General features: G+C 46.3%; 1 protein-coding gene across 4 annotated transcripts in view; it reads left to right on the top strand.

The window, feature by feature from the left end:
• Nucleotides 1-23,237, top strand: part of LOC123769464 (N-acetylgalactosaminyltransferase 6) — a 182,835-nt gene extending 159,598 nt beyond the window's left edge. For all 4 annotated transcript variants that reach the window (XM_069308803.1, XM_069308804.1, XM_069308805.1 and 1 more), the window contains exons 12-13: nt 6,533-6,655; nt 19,989-23,237. In XM_069308803.1, the coding sequence (XP_069164904.1) occupies nt 6,533-6,655; nt 19,989-20,165 (300 nt within the window). In that variant the 3' untranslated portion in view covers nt 20,166-23,237. The remainder of the gene's footprint in view (nt 1-6,532; nt 6,656-19,988) is intronic.
• The last annotated feature ends 1,274 nt before the right edge of the window (nt 23,238-24,511 follow it).

Below are 24,511 nucleotides of genomic sequence, written 5' to 3'. Positions count from 1 at the left end.
TTCCATACGCCTACAGCATTCAACAGCAAGGTAAGTAATAACTTGAACATAGTTTTGTAGGTTTATTTAGATGAATTAGGTATAAAAATTTAGTTTGATGTGGGGTTTTTGGGGTAGTCAGGAACGGATTAATTCATTTCCCTTTATTTCTTATGCGGAAATTAGCTTCGGAATGCGAGTTTTCGGAATACGAGGCGTCTCCAGGAACCAATTAAACTCTTAAACTGAGGTATGCCTGTATCTACGTTAATTTTAACTCCAATAAAAAAAATTGACCTCATACATAATGAAATGGGTAGCTTTATCATTTCATAAGAAAAAATTTGAGAAAATATATTAATTCAGGAAAACTTGGCTTATTAGGCAAATCGGGCCTTGCATAGTAGGCTGAGAAGTGCATTCTGGCTACTAGGTACGACATATATAAATATATATATATATATATATATATATATATATATATATATATATATATATATATATATATATATATATATATATATATATAGTGAGTGCCCCCAAAGATACAAAGCCAGTGTTCTCAATGCTTATATTCGTCAAGCGCTTACCCACTGCTCTGAATGGAGCAATGTGAGTAGAGAGTTTGAAAGAGTAACTCAGGTATTGGTGAACAACGGATATAGCAAAGCGGAAATAAACGCTGCTATAAGAAGACACTTGGACCGTTGGTATAATTCAGAACCTAGAACAGAAACCACAACACCCCCAATAAAATTATATTACAAATCAACCATGCACAGTGAACATATAAAAGAGGAAAGAATAATGAAAGAAATAATCCGTAAAGGAGTAAAAATCACTACTCCTAACCAAAACATAAACCTGATAATATTCTACAAAACCAAGAAGACTTCCGAACTCCTTATCAAAAACAGCCCGAAGCCGACGGAGAACCCTCTACAGCAGTCAAGCGTTGTATACATGTACACTTGCCCCCACGAAGGATGTAACCCTCAATGTAAGTACATAGGTATGACGTCGACCAAGCTGACGAGGCGTTTGACATGCCATCTTCAATCTGGTGCCCCTAGGAATCACATGAGACAAGCCCATGACATTACTCTAACAAGAGAAATGTTGAACAAGAATACCTGCATAATAGACAAAACCCAAGATGCAAGAAGATTACAAATTCTTGAGGCAATTCACATAAGAATAGAGCGACCTACCATGAACACCCAAATCACGGAACTATTTACTCTACCCACCATGAGAGTAAGGACAAGACAAGAACATATTGATGCCAACACAGAAGACAATGTCCAACATAACAGGCCAATTACACTGGATTAATCTTTGTGTTTAGATAGGAGATGCCTCGTATGGGCCAATAAGCCTTCTGCAGCCTCTATGTTTCACCTCACATTTATCCCTTATGTATCCCCCCATGTTTTCACCTTCATTGTATTATCACCTGACCCAGTGCAGGTATAAAATCAACTAGTATTGTAAGATCTGTTCACTTGAGAATGAACCATGGAGGTTCGAAACGTTGTGCAAATTATATAAATAAGTGTAATACACTCTATAGTAAATCACTTCTTTTCTTCACCTTAAAAGTACGAAAATGAGTTTTGGAGAACTCCTATTTCAATTAAGCCCTGATGCTAAGAAAATAGTTAGAGGGATAGAAGCCCTAAACCAGAAAATAATAAATACAGAATATGCGGTCATATTCAATGAAACATGTTTGAAAGAAAACCTGCTGCTAGTATACACCAATATATATATATATATATATATATATATATATATATATATATATATATATATATATATATATATATATATATATATAAATATATATATATATATAAATATATATATATATATATATATATATATATATATATATATATATATATATATATATATATAAATATATATATATATTCTAAAGTTGTATACTTCACTCTCGTGTTTAGGAGAGTTGTGCCTTAAGCATAGACACTGTGTCTTCCCATATTAACAGGGACTTGATGAAATAAACGTATAAATGACCCCTCACTTGCTCTGGTGCTCTTGGGAGGTGTTGATCTTTGGGGTATTTAAATACTCCGAAATTACCATCTCTTTTAAGGGTCTGAGCAGGTGGTGGAGCGGGTTAAGGCGTACCTGTTATGCCAGTTGCTGGAAGGCTTCTGTGCTGGCTAGGGTTCGAGTCTCCTGGTGGGAAAGTGTTCTAAAGTTATATATATATATATATTAGTATATTTTGGTAGCAGTCTTTCCTGTAGACATATATTATTAAATATGACCGAAAAAGTAAGATTAATAATTCTAACACGAATTTTCTCAATCTTTCGTACATTTCGTTTCACTGTTGGAGGTAAATCAAAAATCAATTCTCCAAAATTCATTTTTATTTCTAGTCTGACGCGACACGAGCGCGTTTCGTAAAACTTATTACATTTTCAAAGACTTTAGTTCACAAATACACAACTGAATAGAACTTACGCATCTCCGATTTTATATCTACATTTGAGTGAGGTGGAAGGGGTGATATGGCATTAACACAAGACAGAACAAGATGTGGTATTAATAGGGTATTAATTTCATCAACACAAGACAGAACAAGAGTATTAATAGGGTATTAATTTCATCAACACAAGACAGAACACGAAACAATGGATATTGAATAGAAGTGTTTGTAGAAAGCCTATTGGTCCATATTTCTTGATGCTTCTATATTGGAGCGGAGTCTTGAGGTGGGTAGAATATAGTTGTGCAATAATTGGCTGTTGATTGCTGGTGTTGACTTCTTGATGTGTAGTGCCTCGCAAACGTCAAGCCGCCTGCTATCGCTGTATCTATCGATGATTTCTGTGTTGTTTACTAGGATTTCTCTGGCGATGGTTTGGTTGTGGGAAGAGATTATATGTTCCTTAATGGAGCCCTGTTGCTTATGCATCGTTAAACGCCTAGAAAGAGATGTTGTTGTCTTGCCTATATACTGGGTTTTTTGGAGCTTACAGTCCCCAAGAGGGCATTTGAAGGCATAGACGACGTTAGTCTCTTTTAAAGCGTTCTGTTTTGTGTCTGGAGAGTTTCTCATGAGTAGGCTGGCCGTTTTTCTGGTTTTATAGTAAATCGTCAGTTGTATCCTCTGATTTTTGTCTGTAGGGATAACGTTTCTATTAACAATATCTTTCAGGACCCTTGCCTCCATTTTATGAGCTGTGGAAAAGAAGTTCCTGTAAAATAGTCTAATAGGGGGTATAGGTGTTGTGTTAGTTGTCTCTTCAGAGGTTGCATGGCTTTTCACTTTCCTTCTTATGATGTCTTCGACGAAACCATTGGAGAAGCCGTTATTGACTAGGACCTGCCTTACCCTACAGAATTCTTCGTCGACTTGCTTCCATTCTGAGCTGTGGCTGAGAGCACGGTCGACATATGCGTTAACAACACTCCTCTTGTACCTGTCTGGGCAGTCGCTGTTGGCATTTAGGCACATTCCTATGTTTGTTTCCTTAGTGTAGACTGCAGTGTGGAAACCTCCGCCCTTTTCCATGACTGTTACATCTAGAAAGGGCAGCTTCCCATCCTTTTCCATCTCGTAAGTGAAACGCAGCACGGAACTCTGCTCAAATGCCTCCTTCAGCTCCTGCAGATGTCTGACATCAGGTACCTGTGTAAAAATGTCGTCAACATACCTGCAGTATATGGCCGGTTTCAAGTTCATGTCGACTAAGACTTTTTTCTCGATGGTACCCATGTAGAAGTTTGCAAACAGGACACCTAGGGGAGAACCCATGGCGACCCCATCTACTTGCTTATACATGTGCCCATCCGGGCTCAAGAAGGGTGCCTCTTTAGTACAAGCTTGGAGTAGTTTCCTCAGAATATTTTCTGGTATGTCAAGAGGAGTACAGGCTGGATCACGATACACTCTGTCGGCTATCATTCCGATTGTCTCGTCCACAGGTACGTTGGTAAACAGCGATTCTACGTCCAACGAGGCTCTTATCCCTCTGGCCCGTGTGCCCCGCAGTAAGTCAACAAATTCCTTTGGAGACTTCAGGCTGAAGGCGCAAGGAACATAAGGAGTCAGCAGGCCGTTGAGTCGCTTCGCCAGTCTGTACATGGGTGTGGGTATCTGGCTAATGATTGGCCGAAGTGGGTTTCCAGGCTTGTGCGTCTTGACATTTCCATACGCATATCCAGGTTTATATTCCCCAATGATCTTTGGCAGGTGGAGTCCGGATTTCTTGGCGTTCACAGTTTCGATCAGTTTGTTGACCTTTGCTTTTAATTCGGCTGTAGTGTCCTTCGTTACCCTTTGGAACTTAGTTTGGTCAGAGAGTATGATGTTCATTTTCGCCAGATATTCGTCTTTTTTAAGAATGACATATATTGGCGACTTGTCACCTCTCCTGACAACTATCTCCTTGTTCTCACGAAGGCTTTTAGCTGCCGCTTTAAGCTCGGGGGACAGTATGGTGCTTCTGTAGTTGCCTCGATTCTTTCCTCCTTCTGCAATAAGTTCTGCTTGTAAGGTATCTTTGGTAGTGACCTTCTTTTGTGTCTCGAGGTCGAATATGTCGTCCAACAGAATTTCCAACTCTACTTTCCGGGCCATCTCACTCGGTCTGGACATAACATGACAGTTTATGCCCAGATTTAGGAGAGTGACTTGGTCCTCAGTGAGGTTAATTCCTGCAAGGTTCAGGAAGCCATCTCTTGGTCGTGGAATTGCCATAGGTCCTCCATATAATGTTGTTAGTTTCTTGATAATCCTTGTTTCAGTGCTGAGGTGATGTTGGTCTGTGAGGATGTCGAGGTGTTGTTCAATGCGGGTACGGATACTATCGTCGATGTTGCTATTTCTCCACTCGTTTGTAGCATGAAGTAGTTGCGTTTTGTTGTCTTTGATTTCATTCTCTGCCTTGTATATTTGATCACGAATCAGATCCTGGCGATATTTTATCGTGAAGGCTTGATTCCTTGCTGCTGGGTCGTGCGCTTTAATATTAGTATATTTTGGTAGCAGTCTTTCCTGTAGACATATATTATTAAATATGACCGAAAAAGTAAGATTAATAATTCTAACACGAATTTTCTCAATCTTTCGTACATTTTGTTTCACTGTTGGAGGTAAATCAAAAATCAATTCTCCAAAATTCATTTTTATTTCTAGTCTGACGCGACACGAGCGCGTTTCGTAAAACTTATTACATTTTCAAAGACTTTAGTTCACAAATACACAACTGAATAGAACTTACACATCTCCGATTTTATATCTACATTTGAGTGAGGTGGAAGGGGTGATGTGGCATTAACACAAGACAGAACAAGATGTGGTATTAATAGGGTATTAATTTCATCAACACAAGACAGAACAAGATAACGGCTTCTCCAATGATTTCGTCGAAGACATCATAAGAAGGAAAGTGAAAAGCCATGCAACCTCTGAAGAGACAACTAACACAACACCTATACCCCCTATTAGACTATTTTACAGGAACTTCTTTTCCACAGCTCATAAAACGGAGGAAAGGGTCCTGAAAGATATTGTTAATAGAAACGTTATCCCTACAGACAAAAATCAGAGGATACAACTGACGATTTACTATAAAACCAGAAAAACGGCCAGCCTACTCATGAGAAACTCTCCAGACACAAAACAGAATGCTTTAAAAGAGACTAACGTCGTCTATGCCTTCAAATGCCCTCTTGGGGACTGTAAGCTCCAAAAAACCCAGTATATAGGCAAGACAACAACATCTCTTTCTAGGCGTTTAACGATGCATAAGCAACAGGGCTCCATTAAGGAACATATAATCTCTTCCCACAACCAAACCATCGCCAGAGAAATCCTAGTAAACAACACAGAAATCATCGATAGATACAGCGATAGCAGGCGGCTTGACGTTTGCGAGGCACTACACATCAAGAAGTCAACACCAGCAATCAACAGCCAATTATTGCACAACTATATTCTACCCACCTCAAGACTCCGCTCCAATATAGAAGCATCAAGAAATATGGACCAATAGGCTTTCTACAAACACTTCTATTCAATATCCATTGTTTCGTGTTCTGTCTTGTGTTGATGAAATTAATACCCTATTAATACTCTTGTTCTGTCTTGTGTTGATGAAATTAATACCCTATTAATACCACATCTTGTTCTGTCTTGTGTTAATGCCACATCACCCCTTCCACCTCACTCAAATGTAGATATAAAATCGGAGATGCGTAAGTTCTATTCAGTTGTGTATTTGTGAACTAAAGTCTTTGAAAATGTAATAAGTTTTATGAAACGCGCTCGTGTCGCGTCAGACTAGAAATAAAAATGAATTTTGGAGAATTGATTTTTGATTTACCTCCAACAGTGAAACGAAATGTACGAAAGATTGAGAAAATTCGTGTTAGAATTATTAATCTTACTTTTTCGGTCATATTTAATATATATATATATATATATATATATATATATATATATATATATATATATATATATATATATATATATATATATATATTAAACAACTTTGTGTTTTCTTTGAAGGATATACGTCCCCTCAAGAGCCATAACTGCTTTGATGTGCCAGACCTGAAGGGGGATAAAGCTCCTGTGTTGCTTTATGGCTGTCATAAAGGACTTGGTAACCAGATGTGGAAGTATGATATGGTAAGTGTCTACTTATATTGACTTGTTCTTATATCTGCATATACTGTACCATTAATGTAACAAATTAATAAAACTATATTTTGTATATTTTTCATCAAATTTTCTTTATATTTCTTTTTATTATATATATATTTTATTTGCATCATATGTAATAGGTAATTTAACCCCAAAGCTACTCTAGACTATTTGGCCTTCAACACCCACAGGTGCCAAAAAAAAATATACAGTATATATAATTTGTCATATAAAAGTGTTCATTTGTGTTCCCTGAGCATGGGAAAAATAATAAAAAATCGTAGATGGTATATTTTGGCCGCAATAGGGCAGGAAAGTCTAGCAAAAAACCAGCGTTGAATGTAATGAAACGCCATTTTCTGGGTGAGACCCGGAGGCTCCCCAGAGCTTTACCGGCTGATATGCTAATGTCAGACTTTGGCATCAGTCATGTGTATGGAGTTCTAGGGCCTACTGGGGACCACGGCCAGAACCTGGCTCCCTCAGAGAGGCAAGGGGAGCAATGGCCTATAGAAACACCCGTGTGGTTGGAGGCATTCTATGTCTGCCATCGACCGGGTCAAGCATCCAGAAAGGTAAGCATTCCAAAACAAACCCCTATTCTGGTGAAAATTGCTACCTAAAGCCGAACTAGTGGATAGAACTCTTCAACAGAAAACAAGGAAACTAGTATGACGTCATACGTCACCGCGCCGCTGTCTGCGCAGCTCCCCCCTCCTCAGGAGGGGGAAGGGGGAGCCCCAGACCTCCCACGCTGGCTATCCACCCATCAGTTCTGAGGCTGGATGTCAAAACACGCGAAAAAACGCCGACCGGAGGGAGGGAGGGTTGCCGGGGAGCCTCCGGGTCTTACCCAGAAAATGGCGTTTCATTACATTCAACACTGGTTTTCTGGGGGAAGCCCCGTCGGCTCCCCGGAGCTAACTACCCACAGAGGAAGGTCAAAGGGACAGAACCGGGAGGCGGACACCACGCACCCCCCAAGGAGGCTAGACAACCGGCAGTAAACGCCAATCCAAGGCGCCACAGCCCCGAAAAATCCTGGGAACAACACGAGAACCACGAGCAGCAAGGCCCCTGCACGAACACCAAAAATCCATGCCCGAAAGACCGCAAGGCCACGTCGCCCAGACGGCAGCGAGAGCAGCGAAGCCACGAACGCCACGGGCATGAGGGAAGAACACAGGCAGCTTAGCCACAAGAACACGGCTGACCACCCGGGACACTATCACCCGCAAACCGGGAAGAACAGAACCGGATCAACGCAAAACGCGCTCCGGACCCAAACGCCGTGGCACGCAAACAACAGCGGAGGGCCGCCACTGAACACAAAAACGACACACCCCCGGCCCGACCAACAAACCCTGGACCCCTCCAGAATACAGCAGCCCCACCCCGCGCCAGAAAAGATGGAGACTGCTGCCACCGAACAACCAAAACGCGAAAACCGAAGGAGCAAGAAAACTCAGCGACTCGACCCCCAGAGGCAAAGGCCAAAAGGAAAGAGCCGACAAAAAAACACACCGGAACCGAAGGGGCACTACCAACTGAGGAGAAAACAGAGCACGCTGACCAGAGACCAGGATGGTGCAAGCGGCGCACGAACAGGCCGGAGGTGAAACGACGCACAAGACAGCCGACTAACGGTGCAGAAGCAACACCAAGACCGAAAGCAAGCTGAAGCGGCTCCGCCAGCGCTGCACGAAAAGAGGCGACAGTATGTGGCAAGACGACGCCCCCAACCCCCACCAGAAAACCAAGTCGAGAGTAAACCAAGCTAACAAGAGTAACCACCTAAGAAGGGACAGGAAAAGGAAGAACCGCCAAAATACCCCATACTGCCGCCAAGAGAAGCACGCAGGTAGGACACCTACCACGAAGCCACCCGACCACCAACCGGAGGCGAGACCGCGAGGCAGAACATAAGCAGCCCCGACAAGGCCCCTCCGAGCCCAGGAAAAGGCGGAGCCGTGGGAAGATCTCGGGCGCGACCACTGAAACCCAGGCGGCACAAGGAGATGGAACGTGTGCCGAACAGAAAAACTCCCCAAAGCATGCAAGCCCGCCAGGAGTTCAGAAACGACGGGTCCGATGTGAGACTTCGCAAGACCCCCAAAAAACCAACCGGCAGGGCAAGCTAGGAAACCAAAGAAGGCGGAAGGGTCGCCGCCAGAACAGTACCCGAACCAAGGGGTACGAACAACTGCAATAGACCGAGACAAAGAAGCACATCACAGGACACAGGCTGACAAACGCCTAAGAACACACGCAGAACATCCCTGCCACAGAGGAGGCAGGAAGAAAGAGCAGAAGCACAAAAACCCCAGGAGAACAACCAGGGGTGGACAATCAGGCAGGGACAGAAAAACCCCCATGCAATCCCCAGGCACAAAACGGCAGCAAAGTGCCACTCCACAACCGGACACAGGAACAAGGATACGCCACCGTAAAACATGGTACCAATGCACACGTGCAGCAGCAGCAACAGGCACCACTGAAACATGCAACATGTAAATAGCAACTCCCTTCTGCAAAGGCAGAGAACGGAGCAAGCAGACCCCAGACAGGGCCAACGGAGACACGACAAAACCCCGCAGGCCCAGAAACCTGCACCAGGCGACCGACGGCGGAGAAACCCCGCACGATACCTGCTGGATGAGGTACTGGGAGCTCCTTTACACCTCAAGCCCGGCCCAAGGCCAGGCTAGACCGGCCAGAGGGTGGCCCACCAGGCAGCTGCTAGGAGCAGTCCACCGGCCCACATACCCCCACAACCAGGACGGGCCGGAACTGCCATACGAAAACAGGCTAGTGCGCCCTGGAAGTCCACGGACGAACCAGCAAGAAGGCTTATGCTCGCAAGTAGGTCGTGTAACAAGCACAGACCTCTGATGGTAATACAGTGTTCCCCAAATGTGCCAATAGCACCACTGCACTCCACTGGTACTATCCTGCAAGTTCTACCAGATAGGCGGGACCCAAGAGCCAGAGCTCAAATCCTGCAAGCACAGCCAGGAGCCTAACCAGGTGAGTACAGAACCAACCCTACAACCCCCACACCTCACAACATTAAAAAAGGAGGGTCCCCTGAATGACTCCAGCATGGGTTGGACATGCACATGAGGGGGACAGGTAGGGTTGAAAAAAGGGACAGTCACTGGTGTGCGAACGGTCTCAGTCGTACAAAAATATACCTAAATAAAGACAGGTATATAAACAACTCCGCATCCAGCGCCCGGCCAAAAGACGCCAGACCGCAGAAACTCACCTGGCGTACGGTGGCACGAACTTGACATGACTCAACCGTGCCCAGAAGAACCTGGGAGCACCGCCAGGTGAAGACGCCAGAGCCAGACCCTGCCGGACCCGCAGGAGAGCAGGGAGAGGCGAAGGAGGCGGTCCACACCCATGACACAGGGAAAACTGCGGTGTCCTCCCCACAACTGGGAACCAGGACACCCCTGGCGCGAAGGGGTACATACCGCAGCCAGGGAGAAGAACGAGAGGTGAAGCACTGTAGCAAAAAGGGCGCAAAACACCAGCACTGAAACACCGCCCAGACCAAAACAAACTCCACGGCGCATGCGCATAACACGCTGGCCGAATCGCACACCCTCCCTGCGGGAAGGCGCCAGTCAGGACTACTGCACGAGAAAAGTAGCCAAAAGAGGAAGCAGGAACAATAAAACCGGCCAAAGAAGCAAAGAGCCCAAAAAGGAACCCAACCGGGCGACAAGTAGCCCAACCGGGCGACAAGTAGCCCAACCGGGCGACAAGTAGCCCAACCGGGCGACAAGTAGCCCAACCGGGCGACAAGTAGCCCAACCGGGCGACAAGTAGCCCAACCGGGCGACAAGTAGCCCAACCGGGCGACAAGTAGCCCAACCGGGCGACAAGTAGCCCAACCGGGCGACAAGTAGCCCAACCGGGCGACAAGTAACCCAACCGGGCGACAAGTATCCCAACAGGGCGACAAGTAGCCCAACAGGGCGACAAGTAGCCCAACAGGGCGACAAGTAGCCCAACAGGGCGACAAGGACGAGGAGCCGACAGACGTTCCAATAATGCGGGAAGTAGCGAAAAACCTTCCCGTACCCTCGAGAACACAGAAGCCAACACTAGTCCCGAAGGCACACGAAGGCGCAGGCGCACCCGAGATCAGAAGTCACACAGAACCCCATCGAACGCGGAAACATGACAAACCACCGTCCCAAAAAGGGGTGGGAGGAAACATCCACCCACAGGACGGAACCAACCGACCCAAAGGCCAAGGAACCGAGCCCGGGGAGAAGCCGACGCCCAACAGCACGTACGGCGAGTGGGGAGGAAAAACCCCACTCCGCGTAACCACAAGCCCCGTCTAGAGGGGGATAAAAAACCCCACGGGGTCCAATGGGGCCAAGGGGCCCCCAAGTCAGCCCCTTCCCAGTCCCGGGAACCTACACGACAGGCCCCGGGGCCGAGCCGTTCCCCCAAAGCCCCGGCCGTACCAGAAAACCGGGGCAGCCGTGAAAACACTAAGGAAGGGAGCCCACTGGCAGACTCATACAACACGGCTGGAGGAACAGGCTCAAATGCCCCCGTCACTACCCCGGAAGGGGAATTCCCCGAGACTGCCCGCGTCTCAACACCATCAAAAACCCCGCCCCGAACCTACAGACGGTAAGGAACCGGATGCAGGCAGGAAGGGTGATCCAGGGGAAAGACAAGGGGGCGTGGATGGAACCGAAGCAACCAACACCCCCAAGTCCCAAAACGAACTACAACGGGGCAGCCCCGGGGCTCCCGGGGAGGAAACCACGAGAACGTTGCCACCACCAAGGCTCAAGTGCAACGCCCCTGCTGCCCGCACCCGCTTTGTTAGCACAACTGGGTAACCGAGCCACAACGAGCAACCAAACTCGCAGCACTCCGGGTCGAAGGTGTCACCAACCCCACAGGCAGCAGACGGAGGCAAAACAGAGAGTCACCCAGAGACAAAGGGTGAGAGCAACCCTCAAACTCGCTGGAAGCGAGGGGGGGACTCTGGGGTCACATCTATCGGACCCGCGCGCCCCCAGGGGTTTCCCAGGGTTCCGAGCGTTTACTATAAGAGGACTCGCGTTCAGGTAATCCCAGGCAGGGTACTGCTAACCGGCACCCAAAGCTACCAAACAACTTTCAAAGAGCTGAACCCCCGGGACGTGTACACTCACGGGGACCTAGCAGGGGGTACCACCAGAAAATACTCAGAATACAAGGGACACAAGGGGCAAGAACGAAGGCAGACCCCCCACCAGGTAGATAAACAAAAAGAAAAAGAAAACCCTGCAAGAGGACAGCGTACCCAAGCGGAACAGAGCCGGCCGCTATGATTGGTAAAGACAAGCTGCACAGTACCCTGCGCCCCACCAGTGCAAAAACTGCCCCTTACTCTAAGGCGAACAAGGGAGACAGAACACCCGAGCACACAAAGAGCGGCCGAAAACCAAGCAGTAAACGGCCAAGCAGGGGCAAGACCCAAGGAACTTGTGGAAGGTGGCCCCAAGCCCCAAGGGCAGTACTTACAGGGCACCTAGGGAAGGGAACCCTAGGCGCATGCAGCCCGAGTACTGGAGAATCACTCCCGGCTCACGCACCACCTAGAAAACAGACACCACACTCTAGGTACAGTGCTGAAACAACCATTGGAGCCGGAGCACATAACTGTTGCCTATAGCATCAGCCGAAGAACTGATGGGTGGATAGCCGGCGTGGGAGGTCTGGGGCTCCCCCTTCCCCCTCCCGGGGAGGGGGGAGCTGCGCAGACAGCGGCGCGGTGACGTAACGTCATACTAGTTTCCTTGTTTTCTGTTGAAGAGTTCTATCCACTAGTTCGGCTTTAGGTAGCAATTTTCACCAGAATAGGGGTTTGTTTTGGAATGCTTACCTTTCTGGATGCTTGAACCGGTCGATGGCAGACATAGAATGCTTCCAACCACACGGGGGTTTCTATAGGCCATTGCTCCCCTTGCCTCTCTGAGGGGACCAGGTTCTGGCCGTGGTCCCCGGTAGGCCCTAGAACTCCATACACATGAGGCTGGATATCAAAAACGCGAAAATAAACGCCGACCAGAGGGAGGGAGGGAGGGATGCCGGGGAGCCTCCGGGACTCACCCAGAAAATGGCATTTCATTACATTCAACGCTGGTTTTCTGAGGGGAGCCCCATCGGCTCCCCGGAGCTAACTACCCACAGACAGAAAAAAGAGGGACTTACCCGGGAGGCAGTCGTCGCTCACTCCTCAACTCGAAGCCGAGACAACTGGCTGCAACGGCTGACCCAAAGCAACACAGGCCCGACGGGGCCCAGGGACATTCACAAGGTAACGAGCAGCCAGGACCCTGTTCGATCGCCAAAATCCCCGCGCCCGAATATCGGACCAAGACATATTCCCAAAGACAGCAGCAAGGGCCGCAAACTTACGGATATCATGGGCACAGGGATAGACCGCAGGCTGGCTGGATTTGATAACCCTGCGGATGACCTGCAGGACCCAAACCCGCGAACAGGGAAGAAGGGAAACCGGATCAACCCACAGCGCGTCCCTGGAGTGACGCACAAATAACGGCGAAGCGCCGCAACCGGACAAAACATGATGCACCCCCGGCCGTACCAACCAAGCATCAACCACCCATGGACCCCTCCGGAACGCAGCACTCTCATTCTTCGCCAGAAAAGAAGGAGACGGCTGCAAACGAACAAAACAATCACCACGACCAAAAGAGCAGAAACCCCTGCGCCGGAGGAGAGCATGAAGCTCCCCTACCCGACCCCCAGAGGCCAAAGCCAACAAGAAAAGTGCCTTTGAAAAACAATCCTGGACCGAAGGGGCCACAACGAAACAAGGAGACGAAAGGAAAGCGAGCACTCTGTCCAAAGACCAGGACGGCTCAGGCGATGCATGAGCAGGCCGGAGGTGAAACAATGCATGAGACAGCTTGCGAAACGGCGCACACGTAACATCGATACCGAAAACAAGCTGAAGCGGCTCCGCCAGCGCCGCACGATACGAAGCGACAGTGTTAGGCATAAGGTGACGGTCCTGAAACAACCAAGAGAGGAAGGACAAGACCACCCAAACAGACAAGGAACTAACACGACGAAGACGCAAAAAGAAACAGAAGGACTGCCAGGAAACTTCATACTGCCGCCGAGAAGAAGCCCTTAGGTGGGACACCAACAAGGAGGCCACCTGATCACCATAGAGATGATGATAGACTCGAGTAAAAAAAACATACGCGAAGACCAGAGGAGAAGATCGAACCAGCCACGTGACGTACCGGCCCGATCTGCTGAAAGAGGCGGAGCCGCGGGAAAACCCTCGGGTTTGGACACCAAGCAACCATCGAAGGACAACTCTCCCCTGGTAAGTCTCTAAGCGAGTCAGGCCCTGGAGCAACAGCCGAACCGGGGGAAAGAGGTACAGGAACCCCCACCTTGACCAGTCTAGCCAAAAGGCATCGACCCCGACGGCCTCGCGATCGGGGAAGGGCGCCGCATAAACGTGAAGACGCCGCGACCACGCCGACGCGAAAAGGTCCACCTCGGGGCGCCCGAACGTCTGGCAAAGCCAACGGAAGGACTCGTCGTCGACCGTCCACTCCGTGGAGAGGGGAACGAAGCGAGACAGGGCGTCGGCCAAGACGTTGGACACGCCCCGTACGTGAACCGCCAGGAGAGCCAAACCCCGAGAACTCAGCAGACGAGTCACCCGAAGCGACCAACCTCAAAGAGACAAGGACCGCATCGAACCCCTGCGGTTCAGGCAATTAACCACCGGAGAGCAGTCCGAATGGAGCCGAATCGTCGATCCGCGGGCCACCCGAATCCTCCCCAGAGCAAACCACACTGCAGCGAACTCCCGCACCGTGCTGTGAGCTCGACGGAAGGACGGATCCCAACACCCCTGACCGGCCTGGTGAGCACTGGTCACAAACCCCAGCTGAGAGACGACGCAGCCGTGTACACATCGAGCGAGGGCTCGGGTAGGCGCCAAGGCACTGAACCCCAAAAAACCCGAAGAGGAAGTCGGTTATGCAGCAACCAACGTAAGGCCCCCAGGGGTCAAACTCTGCGATCGCGAGCGAGGCGGAAGGGGGAACCCCGAAGGAACCAGAACAGCTATCGAAGCCAAACCCGACCCGGCGGGTAGACCACCATCGCGAAGTTCAGGCTCCCGCACAGCCCCTCGAGCAACCGCTGGGTGACCCGAGGGCCCTCCAGAAACAGACGAAGGTGGGACCGCAGCCGCAGGAGAGACTCCGGAGGGAGAGACAAGGAGGCGGTTCGAGAGTCCCAAACGAGACCCAACCAAGTCCGAACCTGAGAGGGAACCAGATGGGACTTCCTCCAGTTCACCAAGAACCCGAACTCGGTGAGCTGGGAAAGAACCAAATCCCTGGCTAGCAAGCAAACTGACTGGCTGGGAGCCCAAACCAGCCAGTCGTCGAGGTAGGCCAACACCCGAACACCTAGGAGACGCAAACGAGCCACCACAACCCGTGTAAGGCGCGTGAACACGCGAGGTGCCAGGTTCAACCCGAACGGCAGACAACGAAAGCGGTAACTCAGACGCCCCACAACAAAACCGAGCCAGTCCCTGAACCGCGGATGAATCGGGACATGCCAATAAGCGTCCCGGAAGTCCAGGGACACCATCCAAGCTCCCGGCTCCAAGAGGAGCCGAACCTGAGACAGCGTAGTCATCCGAAAGGAGGGGCAATGAACCCAGGGGTTCAGACAGGACAAGTCCAGAATGAACCGCAGGTCCGCGCAGTCCCGTTTCGGAACCGGAAACAGACGGGAAACCCATCTGAGGGACGATGTCGTTGATGTCGTTTCGACGACGCCCAAGCGTACCCACTCCAAGACGACTCGACAGAACGCAGGGGAAGAAACCTGCCCTGCCAGCCCCGACCCCCCAAAGGGGGGAGGGGCCACCAAACGCCACCGCAGGTCGTGAGACACGACCCGAAAGACCCACGAATCGTGGGACCAGGTGCGGGCGAACAGTGCAAGCCACCCCACCATCGCCCCGTCAAGGGAGCAAACCGCGAAAGGGCCGGCGACCCTTACGAGACCCAGAACCCTGCACAGCACGAACACCGCGCCAACCAGACGAGGGAGGGTCCGCAGGAGGAGCCAACCCCGAACCTGACACCAGAGGCCTACCACGACGAGAGGAACCCCAAGTCCTGGCACGACCTTTCCGGGAAGACCCACCCCGGGACCCCCGGAAAACCAACAAGTCCGACATCGGACGACAAGCCGCCGACGCAGCCTGAATAAATTGCGCCACGGCCGACTCCTCAAACAGAAGAGGACAAAAAGGTGAAGAACGCCTAAGAGCCAGAGCCCAAGCAGATTCCACGGAGGAACCCAGCACCGCCTGCCGACACGCGAGATGGGAAGCATAAAACAGGGAAACCGCATCCCGCAAAATCGGCGTGAACAGCTACAACAAGGCAGCCGACGAACGCGCAGCCGAGGACAAGGTGCCGGACCCCGGGACGGACCCAAGCGTCCTCACATCCTCCACGAGCCAATCCGAAGACAGCTCCAGGAGGGAAAAGAACCGCAAGGCCGAAGCCAAAAGGCCCCGGGCGCGCAAGTCCTCCGCAACGAGTGCCGCCAAAAGGGAGGGAACCTGCACATGGATCTGAATAACGCCCACATCGCGAGGAAGGGCCGGGGGTAAACAAGCACTCATTCAGGTACTCAAGCTCGCCTCCCAGGAAAACCTGAAGCACCGTTGAAGCTTCCCACCACTCCAGCGTGCGGGAACGACAGAAGGAATGCCAGGAATCCAGACCAAACAAGGGGCAGTCTGCTAGCCAGGACGACTCCGGAACCTCGTAACGGAGCCAGAAAGGGAACGAAGTCCCAAACCTGAATGTGGACAGATCCATTTCCGAGGCATAATCCGGGTCATGCAGGAGGTAAGCTGCAAAGGCCGCTCGCACCACACCAGGTTGGATGCGATAAGCCGAAAACCTCCGGAAGGACGGAACCGACGTACCCGGGGGAACACGGAACCGAACCCGGGGAGGGGCCGACACCAAATCCAACTCGTACGCAGAGGGGGGGAAAATAAAACCCCACTCCTTGTAACAATAAGCCCTGCTCAGAGGGAAGAAAAACCCAGGCGGGGTCCAGCGGGGCCCAAGGCCCCCAAGTCAGCCCCTCCCCAGCCTCGAGGTCCTTCACCACAGGACCCGAGGCCGAGTCCTCTCCCCAAGCCCCGACCCCACAAGACAAGGACGGAGCAGCCGGAAAAGCTGGAGGAAGGGGGGCCCACTGGTCAGACCCAGAAGCTTTGGCCGGGAGACAAGACTCGAATGCCTCTGCCGCCCCCCCAGAAGGGGCACCCCCCGAAGCTGCCCGAGTCTCGAGATCAAGTAACCCCTGCTCCGACCCTGAAACCCTCAGACGCTTCCGGGCCGGAAGCAGGGGGTGGGGAGGGAGGGACCAGAACGAACAGAAGGGGAAGGACGAGGAGGTGCGGACTGAACCAGGATCGAAGCGACCCCCACCCCCAAGTCCGGGTCTCGAAAAGCAAAGCGGGGCAGCCCCGGGGCATCCGGGTGAGCAACCAACCGAGCGCGTTGCAACAGACGAAACCTAGACTGCAACGCACGCGCCGCCTGTACCCGAATAGAATCATCAGAGGATTGGGTAAATTGAGTCACAAGCAAGCAGCAACACTCACAGGACTCAGAGTCGAAAGTATCACCGACCCAACAGGCAGCCTGGCAGAGGCAAAAACAATGAGGGTCACCCTGAGACAAGAGGACCGAGCAACCCTCAAACTCGCACACAGCGAGTGGGGACTCCTGGGTCACATCCATCGGACCCACGCGCCCCCTAGGGGATTCCCAGGGTCCTGAGCGTTTACTTTAAGAGGACTCGCACTCAGGTAGTCCCAGGCAGGGTGCTGCAAACCGGCGCCCAAAACTACCAAGCAAACTTCTAAAGCTGAACCCCAGGGACGTGTACATTCACGGGGACCTAGCAGGGGGCGCCACCGAGGAGAACAGTGGAAGGGCAAAAACAAACTGAATAAAATGACAGAACCCCCCACCAGGCAAAAACAAAAAGAAAAACAAAACCCCGCAAGAGGACAGCAACCCCCAAGGAACAGAGCTGGCCGCGATGTCGGGAAATACAAGCTGAACAGCACCCTGCGCCCCTACCAGTGCAAACTGCCTCTTACCTGCCGGTAACAAGGGAGAACAGAACACCCAAGAGCCCAACAGGCGGCCGAAAAACCGAAAGGTAAAACGGACCAGCAGAGGCAGACCCCGAGGAGCTTGTGGAAGGTGGCCCCAAGCCCCAAGTGCAGTACTTACAGGGCACCTAGGGAAGGCAGCCCTAGGCGCATGCAGCCCGAGTACTGAAAATAACTCCTGGCTCTCGCACCCACAAAACCAACACCACACGCAAAGCACAGTGCAGTAGCGACACCGGAGCCAGAGCACACGACCATCGCCTATAGCATCAGCCTCAAGAACTGAGGTGTGGGTAGCCGGCGTGGGGGGTCTGGGGCTCAACCTTCCCCCTCCCGGGGAGGGGGAGTTGTGCAGACAGCGGCGAGGCGGTGTGTGACGTCACACTAGTTTGCTTGTTTTCGGTTGGGGAGTTCTATCCACTAGTTCGACTTTTGGTAGCAATTTTAGCCAGAATAGGGGTTTGTTTTGAGGCGCTTACCTTTCTGGGTGCCTGTTCCGGTCGATGGCAGACATAGAATGCTTCCAACCACACGGGGGCTTCTATAGGCCATTGCTCCCCTTGCCTCTCTGAGGGGGCCCGGTTCTGGCCGTGGTCCCCGGTAGGCCTAAGAACTCCATACACATGACTGGTGCCAAAGTCTGACATTAGCATATCAGCCTGGGATAGCTCCGGGGAGCCGACGGGGCTCCCCCCAGAAAATACTTATTTTAGAACCGATTTATTAATTTTATTATTTCAAAGCTGTAGGTCACTGAACTGTGGCAACGAAATCGAACAAAACACGCATGGTGTTATGTGCACACGGTTAGACCCGCCCACTCGTGCTGGAGTTGTGCAGCCAATAACATAAATAATTTCTCAAATAGCAGATATCTATCATATTACAGTATATTTTTGGTTTTACTTAGTTTAGTTTAATTAGGATAATATAAAGCTATTAAAACACCAGTTTTAGAAATGATTTATTAATCTGAAACGTTCAAAATCATGGGTCACTGAACTATGACGACACAGATGAAAGTGAGTGAAACCTCACTGTAAAGTGAGGTTTACTGTACTGTATTTCCTTATCTGTCCACCCCTCACTCATCTTGTTTCATCACTGAAAATGTATATAAGAAGATTAACACATTAGCTAGCTATTCACACTTCAGTCTTTAAATTAATTTGCAAAGATACATGTGCCACAAATCGGTGAACGAAAATCATGGAAACACAGTTGTTCACTTGTGTGGACCACTCTGACTGGTGTTTGGTTAATATGTTTCACTTGTTGTGTGGACCATTCTGGCTGGTGTTTGGTTCATATGGTTCACTTGTTGTGTGGTCCACTTGTGTGATCCAACTTGTCATATGAGGAATTATTAATTGTAACCTGTGATGGAATGGGAAAGTTTTCCACCAGTCTGTGAACTCTGTCTCGACATCGTAAGCTTGTGGACCACTTGTGGTCCACTTGTGTGGTCCACTTGAGTGATCCAACTTGTCATATGAAGGAATTATTAATTGTAATCTGTAATAGAATGGAAAAGTTTTCCCACCAGTCTGTGAACTCTGTCTCGACATTGTAAGCAAATCCGAACATCCCCCGCTTCGTCGAACCAGGTGAGTAAATCTGGCCTGAAAAGTGTACGAACTAGCCGGAGATTCGTTGAATTGGGGTACGTTGAATCGAGGTTGTACTGAATATATGTTAGGCATACTGTATATCTAGGTTGCCCCCACCCCCCCAGGTTGAACTACTGACCCCTTCCCAGGATGTAACTCCACAACAGCTTAATAACTTCCAGGTACCTTTTCACTGATAGGTGAACAGGTGCATTAGGTGAGAAGAAACATGCCCAGTCGTTTCTGTAAAGCTCGGAATACAAACACGGGATTTCAAGTTGTGAGTCAAGAACAAACCCTACTGTACTACCAAGATTCTTTGAGAAGGGAGAGATTGCCTTAAGGAATGACCGACAAGCTCAGAAAAGAACTTTTCATTATACTTAACTCTGTTTTTCTGTCTTACACAAAGTTTTAAGTTTAATAAATAGGCCATAACTAAGTAATTCTTGTCTTGCAGAAGAATCAAATGATAAAATTTGGACACCAAGCCACCCACTGCCTTGATTCCAGCATAAGCAACAAGGAAATTTTTGTGGCCATCTGTGATTTCAGCTCAATGACACAGAAATGGAAATGGAGTTTTGTAAATAAAGAAAGGCTGACCAATTACGATAATCTTGATCCAATACCATAATAAAATTTATATTTTCTTATATAATGTTTATAAATCATTCCAAGATTTACAATTTGACTCAGTGCATTAAATAATATTGTAATAACTTATTTTATATATTAAGGACGTATGTAGCACACAGTATTTATTGAATAGTATTGGACAATGTATAGCAGATTTTACAAAGTTGTAATCCCTCATACACTGGAAAATTATGTAGTTTTATACAGTAATTGGGAAATAGTACAGTAATATTGCAATTGCTTTTTTAATTATTCCTGTGTTTGCCAACTTTTAAAATTCTAGTATTTTAACATAAAGAAAATATTTGAATACAGTACTGTATATTGAATGTACATAATAAAAAACGTTATTCAATGACTTCAAAATCCTCTTTTTGTGATAGTCATCAAAGAATTTTTATTTTAGTGAACTAATAAAAACTATATAAAAAAACATATTTTCATATATTGCAGCTGAAAGTAATGAGTTGCATTGTTAATCAGGGACAACACACCTGTTTACAGTAGTGTCTTGAATTAATTTCTCATGCATATGGATAAAATTATATTAATTATTAGTGTTTACAGTAGACCTACTGTAATGCTGTAATAAAATTTGTTTCATGATTAGGGTATTTTGTAAAATATTAATTCTTTACCCATTTCTTAAAAATCACATTTAGCATATTTGCACATCTTTTTTGAAATGCAACATTTTGGAAGTTTGATAATTTGAGATTTTTTTAATTTATGTGTCTGTTACTCAATTTGTTTGTACATGTTTTAGCCATATAATTTTCATGTGCACATCTGCATACATACACAGTGACTCTATACAGATGTATTATAAAACTCAGTGGTAGTGAAGAGCACAAAGTGCTGACAATGATTGTGAGAAATACAAAGACAAGATTAGACTACAGTATTTGTAAATACCATCACACTAGCAAAGACCTTATCAGATTGTTTGGAGTACATCAGAAATACATTTTGATACCGAGATGGAGCAAAGAAATATTCAACCGTAGTTTACAATATAATTACAGTAGTTAATGCTAGTTTGAATCGTTACTTGTGGATTTGCTAAAGAAATGAAGCCTTGACTGTGTATAGTGATGTTTTAATGCTATTGACAAAGTATCCACCACTTTAGTAAATCCAGTTGTTGCTCATATGAACTGGGTTTGATTTATAGTGGTCTCCAAGAACTATATACCATATTTGCATTTCTTAAAAACTATGTATCATATTTGCCAACATAAAAAATGCAGTTATTTAACAAGGATATATTGTATAATTTTTCTTTTTTACTATGATCATTCATCTTTCTTTTATTGAAAGTGATGATAAGGTGGTTTTGTAGGGGAAAACATGATTTTGTACACATTGAAATTGAATTTCATTGTGCACAGAATCATATGTTTTCTAATTTGTCCACATAAATTAATATATACAGTACTCAATTGGTGGTGGACCAAAAACATGAATCATATGTGCTGGAAAAATTGGTACTTACATTCCTGAAAGTACAGTTAGATGAATACACACTAGTGTTAATTAATGAAGGCAAATTATGAGCAAATTAATTGCTCATAATTTGAATACAGTATGACAAAACCCATAAGATTAAAGGGATGATAACCAAACTTAACATGTAGAATTATATGACAAATGTGTCTGGAGCTCATTCAAAACTCGTAAGATGCCTGAGAGGTTGGGTAAAAATTTTACACGTGGTAACCCTCTCATAGAAAAGGAGCTTCAAGACAGAATCGGGCATAAAATACTGTATATATAGTGATTAGATAGCACTCATAGTTATTTTTCTACTTGCTAGTTGGCTAAATAGATTTTAATGTAACTTTTCTGTGAAAAGCTTACAGTACAGTATTTCAGAATCTCTGATTCACATTTAATACAGGTATTGAGATATATTACATGGAATGAAATTGCATAGTTTACTGTAAAAAAAATTAAATCAATGTTAAGTTTTGTCACTGAACATAGTACAGTATTGCTTGAAACTTTTAACTGCTTCCCCATTTTGCAATTCACTGCTTGTACCAGGGTTCTCGGACAGTATTTCCTTGTAATTTGTTGAAGATCAATTGTAATTTTCCAAAAAACATACATTACATATTTAAACTATTATAGTATCCTCCAGTTATTAACCCCCTTTCATCTGAAGAAAGTTACCAATTTATGCAAAAAATGTAAAGTTAGAGATCAATAAATGAGTATTATAAATCAGAATACAGTATTTTTGTATAACTTTAATACGTGCATGTATTGCAGATAATAATTTGCATTGCTATAATTTGTTTGATTTCCTTTAATAATGTTAAAATTTTCTACTCTTGAGTCTGTGTAACTCAGTTTATATTATTCAGGTTATACTGAAGTAGTTGAATCACACTTGAATTGATTTTATTGATGAAGAGTAAATATTAATGAATAGCCATCTGATATTAATAACTATATATTTGTGATACAATACAGTGCTTTTGTTCATATTTAAGATTGTCATGTTATTTTCTTACCTCTGCATAAACCATGATGTAAAATAATTCTGAAATTATTTATTAGTACTGTGTGTACATTGCAGTACAATATTTTTTGCAATGTTTAAAGTAATTCATGGATATATGGAGTACAACATTTGCTATTTGATGAACATTTACTGAAGTTAGGCCCAAGTTTCATCAAGCACACTTAGGAGAGTTGTTGCTCTTACTTTGATCATGGCAGTTTAGTTTGCATTTATTAAAAAATTTGCAAGAGCTCTGAAGCACTTCGAGGTCATCCTCAACCCAAGGTTATTACTATTATGACACCCTCATAGTGGTTTGGAGTTTGTGAACATTGTAATAAATGCATACTAAACTCTCCCATGTATTCTTGATGCACCCTGGCCCTGGGTATGCATTTGCTGTAAAGTATTTAGTGTAGAGAAATTTAGTTTGTCAAGATTGGTTGACAGTTTCTTATACACCATGAAAAGAAACTTATCCTTCGCTCTAATTAGGTTCATACTTTATAATTGCTTTGTTATTTATTTCATAAAAAAATGAATAAAATACTTGAGATAAAAGTTGTATTATTTCCCTAGAACAAATACAGTATGCAGGATAGTACACTGAAGAAAATCTATAAATTTAGCTCATTAGCTTAAGCTGCAGGGTGTACACTCATAGAAAACTAGAATGATGCTGTAGGATACACTCATGCACATTCCAAAAATACATGCAGCTTAAAGTGTCAGGTTATGATGGATTACCTCTGCCATCAGTATATGGCTCTGGAGCTCAAATGAGGTACTGAATATAACCATTAGGGAGAAGTAACATTTTGTAACAAAATAATTATTTTTTAAACTGTAAATAAGTGTGAAACACCACAATGAAATATTAAATGGGAAAATATCAATTTTGTGTGACCCTCAAAATATTCCCTTTATTATTAATAATACACTATTAATAGTTTGCAATAAAATTTGTTTATTTTGTTAGTTTATTATATATGCATACTGTGGGCAATAGTGGAAAAGGTTACAGGCTCAGGAACTGAACCCCCAAAATTAATTTAGCTAAGTAAGTTAGTCTTGATAAGCTAGTAACGCAATTTACTGTGCCAATATTCATTTGCAGCACAAACAATTGTGCTGTAAAATTATCCTAATCTGAGTGAGGGGCTTGTATAAATAACTGGACCTTCATTCTTTAGACAGAATTGTTTGGCATACTCCTTGCACTTAAAATGAATTGGTAAAACAATATGGCTGATATTAGGTTCATCAAAGTGCATATGATAAAAGTACATTGTGCACTGCACTATTATTAATCTCTCAACAGTGAGCACTCCAACTGTAAACTCTGAATAAGAGCTAGAACACTGGGACCAAAGAACCAAGGCTCAACCTCTGCGAGGACAATTAGGTGAGTGCACTCTTCAACACTATATTAGTGAACACCCAGTTATCCATTATTTTAGACCAAATAGCATGGGATACTTGGAGCTTTGTAACTTTCATTCACTTGTGGATAACAAAAGATATTACCGAACTCTACCAAAAGCTTGCTAGTGCAGGTTAGTAGACAGTCTACTAGGCAGTAGGCATTGTATGTACTAGCTCTATCTATTAATCCAACAAACTTTGTAAAATCTCTTGTATGTATGTACCTTACCTAAATAAACATTTATTTATTATTTTAGTCATTAGCCTCATATACAAAGGTTTGCCTTGACTATGTAAACTGTATGACCAACCATCCTGCAAGTGGAGATATTAAGTGGACTCATAGCTACATCTTGATCAATACTCTGTAATCCTTGATATAATTGGATAGCACTATGCTGCACTGTACC

This window comes from Procambarus clarkii, chromosome 63 (genome assembly GCF_040958095.1).
Source record: "Procambarus clarkii isolate CNS0578487 chromosome 63, FALCON_Pclarkii_2.0, whole genome shotgun sequence".
In the NCBI taxonomy this organism is placed as follows: domain Eukaryota; kingdom Metazoa; phylum Arthropoda; class Malacostraca; order Decapoda; family Cambaridae; genus Procambarus; species Procambarus clarkii.
Note: the sequence above shows the minus strand (reverse complement) of the source record. Positions and strands in the feature narration are given on the sequence as shown.